This window comes from Benincasa hispida, chromosome 10 (genome assembly GCF_009727055.1).
Source record: "Benincasa hispida cultivar B227 chromosome 10, ASM972705v1, whole genome shotgun sequence".
NCBI classification, from domain to species: domain Eukaryota; kingdom Viridiplantae; phylum Streptophyta; class Magnoliopsida; order Cucurbitales; family Cucurbitaceae; genus Benincasa; species Benincasa hispida.
In genome coordinates this window covers 48,830,053-48,840,980 of record NC_052358.1, presented here as the reverse complement: position 1 = coordinate 48,840,980, position 10,928 = coordinate 48,830,053, and the positions used below count along the sequence as shown (strand labels likewise).

General features: G+C 34.5%; 1 protein-coding gene across 1 annotated transcript; it reads left to right on the top strand.

Annotated features, from left to right (window-relative positions):
- Nucleotides 1–9,546: 9,546 nt before the first annotated feature.
- Nucleotides 9,547–10,691, top strand: LOC120089127. The gene is made up of 2 exons (XM_039046545.1): nucleotides 9,547–9,612; nucleotides 10,407–10,691. Exons 1-2 carry the CDS (start codon nucleotides 9,547–9,549, stop codon nucleotides 10,689–10,691), a joined length of 351 nt encoding a protein of 116 aa, XP_038902473.1.
- The last annotated feature ends 237 nt before the right edge of the window (nucleotides 10,692–10,928 follow it).

Genomic DNA, 10,928 nt, shown 5'->3' with positions numbered 1-10,928 from the left:
AAGATCATAGGTCAAAGCGAGAACAACGAAGCTTCTCTGTCCCCGTCTCTACCCCCTATTCCATTTCTTGTCCTAAAAAATTTCCTCATGGGGATTGGGTTCCGCGTAGGGAAAAATTCCCCATCTTGATTTTTCTTTAACGATTTTTTATTTGATTTCAATCAAATATATATATTTTTTAACAATTACTTAGTATTTAATTCTTTAAATGAGTCATTTCCAATAAAATTTTTGTTTAAATAAAATATTGTCTATTTTTCTAATAAAAATAATAATACATTTGCAATTTGAAAAGATATAATTAAAATGATAAATTCTCATAATTTCTAAAAATTAAAATTCAACAATTAGAATAGTTATAACTTAAATGAATAGTCTAAGAACATTTCCCTGTTAGAACATTTTAATATAATCCCCATCCCAGCCCTGAATGGTAAATGGGGAGGAAAAATTCTCCACTCCCTTACCCATTCCTCGTGTATTCGGGGTTTCTCACCCCGTTTAGGGCGGTCCCTATAGGTTTTTTTTGGACATTTCTACTTGCAATCATTTACAAGAATTTTAAAAGGAAAATTGAAAGGACTCCTAAATGACGTGTGCTTTTTAAGAAAAAATATATCATTTTTTAAAAAATCAATGAATATGTACCAATAAAACTCATGATCGGATTATTGCGCACAAACTTTTCATCTTCTCCATCTTCAGTTTCAGACACATGATTAAGGGTAATGTAATGAAAATGAGCTAAAAATTTTACCCCCTAACAACTCAAGATCCAGCTGAGGCTACTTCAACCAACTCCCCTCTCTAACAAAATAGAGGTTTCAGTTAGAAGAGTTAACCGAAACAAATTAACTACCTCTGTAAACTGAACTCAATGTGTATAAATATTCAAACATTACTAAATCATAAATATTTTGAAACATATGAGTGGTTAGTTGAGAGAAACGATCTCTAATATATCTTAGAAGCATTATAAAGAAATTTTCATACCTTCAATAGTGGATGTAAGCCTTAATGGCTGAACCACTATAATTAGTATGTAGCTTCTCATCTTCTCTACTCCTTTCTTTAATTGCATGCTTCCTATACAAAATTTTGATCCATGATCTGAGTAAGAAATTATCAAGAACCCTCATGAGAAATTAGAGAGAAAGTAGAACATCGGAGAGAAATTGAAAGTATCGAAATGAAGGGTAATTGAGTGTTGAAGTCTTTTCTTTCTGTGTTGATGTTTATCAACTACATGGCATTTCCTCCATCACATGAATCACTTGAAGGAACTCTAACGGGGAGATAACCTTGAGCGGAAGTGGATCGACCAAAGTCCATTATTCATTGAATGTATAGTTTACAGTAAACAAGTAACAATATATACATTTAAATCTAAATTATAGCATGCTTTAGAAAGGGTTTCAAGAAACCTCACCTTTGAAGACCTTTTCTTTACATTTTCCCTCGAACAAATCACAAACAACTTGAAGACCTTCTTCAAGGTTAACCTCGAACAAGTATGAACACTATCACGATTGTTATCTGGGTATTCTCAGGGTAAGAACCTAGGAATGGTGGGCTTTGGTTATTTTGGTAATGAGGGAAAACTTAATGTAGATGAGGGATTGAGAATTTTCACAAAAAAACTCAAAAAACACAGAACACTTGTGTTGTTTTCTCACACTGTCAAAATCAATTAACTAACCAACAACAACAAGAAGAAAAGCTATTTCTTTTATTCTTCTTGCCAAAAATAACCACCACCCACTGACGTGGGTGAAGAGAAAAGAATGGAAAGGGAGTTGTAACTCTCTTCCTTATTATTAAAATAATAATAATAATAATAATAATATAAATATGAACAAAATCATATCATATATATATATATACATACATATATTCAATTATATGTTATATTTAAATATAACATATAACCTATAGTTTTAATATTGTACCACATACAATATAAACTATGGTTTATTTCTCTTTTAAATGACATTTAATATAAATCATATTTATATTATATTTAACAACTATGATCAAATCATAAAAACTATATTTGAATCTCATTCAAATATTTATTTCCTCTCATTAAGTTATAATGTATCTAATACATTATGACAATTATATCACATATAATTGAAACAACTTAATTATATCATATATAATTAAATCCCTCTATTAATTTGAACAATTCAAATTAATCCAAAAACTGATTCTCAACTAAATCCTATTGAGCTATTAAGGGGGCCTCATGGACCTGTAGCTTGAAGCTCTAACGGTACATGAATAATTAATTAAACTCTTTAATTACATTATTCATCATTCATTAACTGTCGGTCACTCCACTAAAGACCGACAATTGCACTCTTCGCACTACAGATATATTTTTTTGTCCATAGGATATAATCAATCAACAGTACGACGATCCTTCACAAATTACTCGTAAGTACAGTTGGATCAAATTACTGTTTTGCCCCTGTAGTTACATCTAACTCCTTAAGTACCACTGATCCCTCTAATGAACAATAGATCATAGTCCAACTTATGTTCATTAGAGGGATCAGTGGTATTTAAGGAGTTAGATGTAACTACAGGGGCATAACAGTTATTGACCCAGCTGTACATACGAGCGATCTGTGAAGAGTTATTGCACTGTTGATTGGTTGATATGGACACAAAATATATCAGTAGTAAGGAGAGTGCAGTTGTCGGTCTTTAGTGGAGTGCCTGACAGTTAACGGATGGTGGATCCCGTGACTAAAGAGTTTAGTCAGTTATTCATGTATCGTTGGAGCTTCAAGTTACAAGTCCATAAGATCCCCTTGGTAGCTCAATGGATTCAAGTTGAGAATAAATTATTGGTATTGATTTGAAATGTTCAAATTGACAAGATGAAATTCAATTATATATGATATGATCGGTATGATGTATGAGATACATCAAGTGGATGATTAATGTAAATGAGATTTATGTACTATGAAATAGAAAAAGAGCTATGGTTTATATGTTTCATGAGATGAAATATTAAAACTATAGGTTATAAATATAATATGGTAAATTGGTTATCATATATATTTATAATAATATTAGTTATTGGATAATTATATATTTTTCTCTAATTATCAATTGAGTGGGAGGTTATTGGTGGTTTCATAGTAACCGTGAGATAAAAGGAAAAATATTTTCCTAAATTTAGTAAGAATTGAGAAAAAGTTTCTATTCTCGGATCGACTCAGGTTTGCTTTCAAGTGAATAGGATTCACTAAACGATAGCTGAAGAGAGACTATACGATAGTTTGCCGTCTTTTAAACGATTGGGCTTTCGTCTATACGACAGACTCTTGTCATCTTCCACTTGCTCAATCATTTACACGATTGTTATTCTTTCAGTCTCTTCCTATAACCAAGTCCATACAAAGCCCACACTTTTGGATTCTCACACTGAGAATACCAAGGTAGCCATTGTGGTAGTGTCTTACTCAATTCGACTGGGTTGAGGTTTTTGGAGGCTGTTCATTGGGTTTGTGATCTTGGAGATCATTGTGTTCGAGTTGGCTGGTGATTGTGTTATGTTGTAGTTGCTGTGTTCAAGCATTCTATGTTGCAGTCTTGGAGATTGAATGAGCGTTCGTGAACGATGGAGATTGAAGATAAGTTTTTAAAGGCATGTATAATTTTTCCCTTGATGTTACTGAAAAGCATGCTGTAATTTCGTATTGTGCATGACCAGTTAGTTTTCGTTTCTTGACTGTAATTGTGTATGTTCAATTTCGAATGGAATTTGGAACGATCATTCCGTTGCTCATGGAAATCCTCATGTCTGAATTTCTTCAAGTCTCTATTGTCAACTTGCCTTCGTCCTAACATTGCATATGTTGTTCACGTTGTTAGTCAATTCATGGCTACTCCTCGAACCGTACATTTTACTGTTGTTCTTTGTATCCTCCGTTATGTAAAAGGAACTTTGGGAAATGGACTTCAGTTCTCTTCCTAGTCTTCCCTGGTTTTGTTCGGCTACTCTGATGCTGATTGGGTTGGTGATCCTACTGACCAACATTCTACCTCCGGTTACTGTTTCTACCTCAGTGACTTTCTCATTTCTTGGCAAAGTAAGAAATAGAGTGTTTTTTCCCATTTTAATACGGAGTCTGAATATCGCACTCTGGCTGATGCTACGTCAGAGCTTTTGTAGCTTCGTTGACTTCTTGCTGATATGGGAGTTCCTCAGTCATTTGCAACTATCCTTCACTGTGAGAATTGTAATGCCATCCAGATTGTTCACAATGATGTTTTTCATGAGCGCACCAAGTATATTGAGAATGATTGTCACTTTGTTTGTCATCATCTCCTGAGTAAAACTTTACTTTTACGATCTATTTCTACCACTGAGCAACCCGCTGACATTTTCACCAAAGCTTTGTCTTCAGGTCATTTTCTCCAACTACTGAACAAACTCAAGCCGATTCCAATCTTACCACTTTGAGTTTGAGGGAGGGTGTGAATATATACTTAGTCCTCTTAGTTGGAGAGCCTTTAGCATGGTTAGAGCTTTTGTAAGCTCCATTCTTAGACTTTAGTGTAGTATTTATACTTATGTACACTTCTTGTAATACATACTTTAATAGAGTTAATATATGTTTTGTGTACTCGGGTAAAATTGATATATACTCTTAAGTACTAAGGTATAACAGATATATACTCTTCATTTATATTCTTAATGTCATATGTTATTTATGTATTGTTCAGGGGTTTGTCAAATATATTTATACTGTTTAGGGGTTTATCATGTATCCATGTATGTTTAATCTCCTTTTTTTATTCTTCTTGTTAGGATGCTAATTCAAAATATATGATATATAACGTTGAGATCCTTGGATTTCTCATTACATGGATTCATGGATTCTTGTTCAAATTCTTCTTGGTGCGATGCTAATTAAACCGTTTTGATTCTTCTTGTTGGGATGCTAACTAAATATTTGTGATCCACCTCTAAGTTGGCTTATTGGATTTCTCACTAGTTTAATAGATTTTTATGATATATATTGTGATATAAATGAGGGTTTAAAGAAGATTTGTGAATTAGGCCTATCAATTTTATGATATATACTCTAACATATATGTTTTATAATTTATCTTCAGTAAATCTATGGTGTATTTACTATGATCCAACTGATTAAGGAATAAGGTTAAATGATATATATTGCACCGTCATATGATTATGGCACGAGGCTTTTTGACGTTTTTCGGTTTTGGCATTCGATTTTATGTTATATACTATGACATGTATACTTTATAATTCATATTAAGTCAATATCTTATTTATGTACTGTTAAAAAATTAATATATACTTTTAATTTATATACTACACTTGAAGAGATCAAATCTCATAGCAAACGCGAATGATCGCTTTTGCTCTGATTTTATTTTTGAATTCACATTATAAAAAGGAAAACATGCATCAAAATGCAGTAAGTTAAACATGAATTAAGAGAGAAGAAGAAAAATACTTGAAGACTTTTCTTCTGTCTTCAACAATTCCTTATCCTTTCTCAACGAATGGATCTCACAGCACATTCAATGACGCCTCAGAAAGATCTTCCCTGTTACTCTCTAGTAAGGATTGGTTGGTGGAAACCTTGTTGAAAGAGAAAAAAGGGAATTAATTTGTAGAGAAATTCATCTTTGTGATATTTTAGAGTTGAGTGCTTGAGAGAGAGAGAGATTTCCTTTTCTTTTTCCCATTAGAAAAAGAACTAACCTATTAATTGCAAAAAAATTACTAATTAAATTGAGAGATTAGAGTTTGTAACTCCCCTCAACCACTCTCATGCAATGCATGCAAGTTAATTTATTATTTAAATTTAAATTTAATTTAATTCAATAATAATTAATTATTTAATAGTTAAATTAATTAAATATCTCATATTTAATTAAATATATATTTGAATTACATTCAAATATACTTCTCTTTCATAAACCTACAGTTTTAATATGAATCTCATTCACATTAACTTTTAACCTATAATTTTAATATGAATCTCATCTATGTTATTTAACATTTGAATATTATTCAAATATATTTAAATTTCTCATATTATATAGTTTATTTTTTAATCTCATTCAAAATAAACTTTATATTATAATGTTTCTATATACATTATATTAATTATATCATATACCACTAACATATATTCCCTTAATCAATTTGAACATTTCTAATTCTTTCAAAACTCTTGGTCTTTGTTTAACCTGTTGTGAGCTATCAGTGGACTTAATGAACCTATAAATTATAAGCTCCAATGATACGAGATTTAATTAATTAAACTTTTCAATTGAATAAATCAACATTCATTAACTATGGGGCACATCACTATATACCCATAGCTGCACTCTTATGCATTGTAGAACATGTTGCATCCATGGATATAACCATTATGAGTAAGTTGATCCTTCATGAGTTGTTTGTAATTACAATGGGGTTAAATTACCGTTTTACCCCTACAATTACCACTTTGTTCTTAAGTACCAATGGTTCTCTAATGATCAATTTGTTTATGGTCTAATCACACACCAAGTCCCTCTCAGGCTAGTGAGAGGGTGGGGCCCTATTGTTCAAGACATGGAATTAACACTTAAGAGAACTACTCATCTACTTATCCCAAGGCGGGATGGAGTAAATTCCATCTTATGTATTTATGATCCCAGCTCCTCACTCGGTTAAATCCCTAAAATGGTAGGCTTATTGAGTCGATGACTCGAGTCACTCTCACCCATATAAATGAAAGGATGAGCCCTCATAGGCAAAAGTTCATAATTCACTTAGGATTTAGATCAAGCTACATATAGTAATCTTGTGAAATATTAATTCTGGTAATATTGTACTGTGGTATAACTTATATTTATTGTATGATATGAGAAATTGTATAATATTTGATTTATATTATGTGGTATAACTGAGATGTACTCTTAATTTATAAACTGAACCGTCATATTTAATGATGTACTATGGTATAACTGATATGGACTATATTGTTGAAGGATAAATTTTGGACCAATCACAAATCACCATTTCATTTACTAAATTAATGACGAAATTTCAAATCATCAAATTTGGACCAATTAGGAGTTGACATGTGTCCCAAATTAAGGTTGAAGACAAATTCTGATGACGCCACGTGTTTTCATCACAAGCGTTGGATTGAGAAAAATTAATTTGGCCCAATTTGATATTATAATTTGGGCTATAGTCCAGTTAAGCTAAAAAATGGGCTTAATTTGGCCTAAATGCCAAAGTAGGCCCAAGTCCAGCTAATTGAGCCCAAGGGCCAGACCCATGGACCAACTAAGCTCAAGCCCACGAGTTCCACTAGAGAATTCTATAAATAGAGGAACTCTCTTCATTTATGAGGGTTGGCAATTCTACACTCCAGAGAACCTAGAGAGAATTCTCTACAATTAGAAGACTCTCTGAATCCTAAAACTACACATCCCTTGAAGACACAAGTCTCCTGAAGATTCAAAGTTTCTTCCAAGGCTTCAACTTCAAGAACATCATGTGCTCCGCTTCCATAAGTAAAACATATGCATTCAACTAAGAGAGAATAAGAGGATCAAATACTAGAGATCAAATCACATCGCATCAAATCAACATCAACATAAGTTCAACTCCACGAAATAAGTTTCTCCAGAAAACTTGTGCGAACTAATTAGCATGCCCAATGGGCATAGCTCATGCTTGGCTAGTGCATAGCTCATGCTCAACACATGGCCTCCTCACCCTCAGCCAACACTTCAGCACCCTTCTCTCCACCTCCACGCCTGTGTAGCACTCATCTTAACCTCAAGATATTTATGGCTGCCATACACTCTTGGTAACATCTTTAACGCATGAGGCCAACACACTTAGCTTCCATACTTAGCCAAATTTCCTACTAAGTGCCTATAAACTTTGCTACCCAAGAGCTTCCATCTTAACACTTAGTACATTTTCCTCCTTCTTCAATCATTCTCAAGCTTCTTTCCTACAAACATAATATTAACTTACACTTAATCTTACTTTAGATGCTAATTAACATACTTAAGTAGGAAAAATAGAGTTTGAGGTTTACACCAACGACGCTTTCGACCAGAGTTTCTAGATTGAAGTTGAAGTCAATAAGTTGATCGAAATCAGGTTTATCCGCGAAGTCAAATACCCAACATGGATAGTCAACATTGTTCCTATCAGAAAGAAGAATGGACAGTTTCGTATTTGTGTGGACTTTCGTGACTTAAACAATGCATGCCTCAAAGATGATTTTCCATTGCCCATCACGGAGATCATGGTTGATGCGACAACAAGGCACGAGGCTCTGTCCTTTATGGATGGATCATCCTGGTATAACTAAATATGAATGGCTCTCGCTGATGAGGAAATGACGGCCTTTCGAACTCCAAAAGGAATATATTGTTACAAGATTATGCCCTTCGGGTTGAAGAATGTTAATGCTACTTACCAACGCGCCATGCAGAAAGTGTTTTATGATATGTTGCACGGACATGTAGAATGCTATGTTGATGATCTCGTGATCAATCCAAGAAATGACAAGATCATTTGAAGGATCTGAAAATTGTGTTTGATCACCTACAAAAAGACAAATTGATGATCAACCCTTTTAAGTGCGCATTCGGTGTAACCTCAGGGAAGTTTTTTGATTTCGTTGTAAGGCATCGAGGGATCAAGATAGATCAATCTAAGATCAATACCATATAGAAGATGCCGAGGCCAAAGAATTTACATGAGTTAAGAAGTCTTCAGAGGCGCCTGGCTTACATCTAGAGGTTTATTTCCAACTTGGTTGGTCGGTGTCAACCTTTTCAAGGTTGATGAGAAAAAGAAAAAAATTTGAATGGGATGAGGCCTGTCATAATGTTTTTGATAGCATAAAGAGGTGCTTACTTAGTCCCTCTATCCTAGGCACTTCTGTAGCAGGCAAGCCATCAATATTGTACATTGTTGCACAAGAAGGAGAGAAGGGAAAAAAGTGTGCTCTCTACTATCTAAGCATAACTTTAACCAGAGGTGAAATCAATTACTCTCATATTGAGCAAACGTTCCTTGCGCTCTTCTTTCCTATCGACAAGTTGAGACACTATATTCAGGCCTTCACAATTCGTCTAATTACGAAAGTTGACCCCATCAAGTACATTATATCTAGGCCAATCATCTTTGGGCATTTGGCCAAATGGGAAATCATGTTTCAGTAATACAACATTCTCTATGTGGTGTAAAAGGCAATTAAAGAATAAATGTCGACCGATTTCTTAGCAGATCACCAAATTCCATCAGATTGGAAGTTAAGTGAAGACCTGCCTGATGATGAAGTTCTCTTCACAGAAATCACGGAGCTTTGGATCATGTTCTTCGATGGTGCAGCACAAAAGAGTGGTATGGGGGTAGGCATCGTCCTCCTTTCACCAGAGAAACACATGCTACCTTATAGCTTTGTGCTTGCTGAATTGTGCTTGAACAATGTCGCTGAGTACCAGGCCTTAATAATCAGCCTCTAAATGGCTTTTAAGATTGGAGTATCATACATAGAGATTTTTGGTGACTCAAAATTGATAATCAATCAGGTATTACTCCTGTATGATATGAAACATGATGACTTGAAGCCTTACTTCATTTATGTCTGATAGTTGATGGAGAAATTTGAAAGCATGACATTGGAGTATGTCCCGAGGATAGAAAATAATATGGCGAACTTGGCTACTACCCTAAAAGTTCTAAACGATGTGTCTCTAAGTATATTTCTTTGTCAAAGGTGGGTTATACCTCCAGTTAAGACTACATGTGAAGAAATGAATGCAATATTAGTATGTTTAATTGATGAGGAAGAACCATGAGCATGGAAGGCTTTCAGATGACCTCCGCCATAAAATCGAGATTCGAAGAAGAGTTGCTCATTTCATTTATTACAAAGGGATTTTATATCACTTCTCTCTTGAAGGGGTCTTTCTTCTATGTCTTAGAAAGAAGGAATCAATTAAGGCTTTGGAAGAAGTGAATTCAAAAGTCTACGACGTGCATCAATCTGGACCAAAGCTTTAGTTCCAACTGAAAAGGATGGGTTACTATTGGCCAAGGATGATCCAAGATTCGATGTAGTAAGCAAAGAAGTGTGAGGCTTGTCAATACAATGCAAACTTCATTCATCACTACCCGAGCTCTAAATCCGATTGTGGCTTCATGGCCTTTTGAAGCGTGAGGACTTGATCTTGTTGGCCCTATAACGCCAAAGTCGTCAGCAGAACATTCTTACATCCTTGCAGCCACCGATTACTTTTCAAGGTGAGTTGATGCTATCGCCTTGAGAGAAGCTAAGAAGGAAAATGTGATGGAATTTATTCATACTCACATCATCTATCAGTACGGTATCCCTCATCGAATTGTGATAAATAATGAGAGGCAGTTCTCCAATGGCTTGATGGACCAGTTGTGCGAGAAATTCAAGTTTAAGCAGTACAAGTCATCTATGTACAACGGTGCTGCAAATGGGTTGGCAGAGGCATTCAACAACACGTTGTGTAACCTGCTGAAGAAAATTGACTCTAAGTCAAGGAGGGATTGGCAAGAAAAGATTGATGAGGCATTGTGGGCTTATCGAACCACTCATCGTACTCCTACAGGAGTTACATTATACTCTCTTATTTAAGAAGTAGAAGCTGCCCTCCCTATGGAAATAGAAATTCCATCACCAAGAATGGCAGTACAAGAGGGATTGATAACAGAAGACAATGCCAAGTTATGGCTTCAAGAGTTAGAAGCACTTGATGAAAAGCGGCTGGAAGCTCAACAAGCATTGGAATATTACCAAGCGTGAATGTCTAAAGCCTTTGATAAGCACGTGAAACCTCGATCTTTTCAAGTCGGTGATTTGGTGCTTGCTATA

Excerpts from the sequence above, each read along its gene's own strand:
- LOC120089127 (XM_039046545.1), top strand. The coding sequence starts at position 9,547 with ATGGCTTTTAAGATTGGAGTATCATACATAGAGATTTTTGGTGACTCA. Across the intron at positions 9,613-10,406 it reads CAAAATTGATAATCAATCAG|TACGGTATCCCTCATCGAAT; the intron begins GTATTACTCCTG and ends ATCATCTATCAG.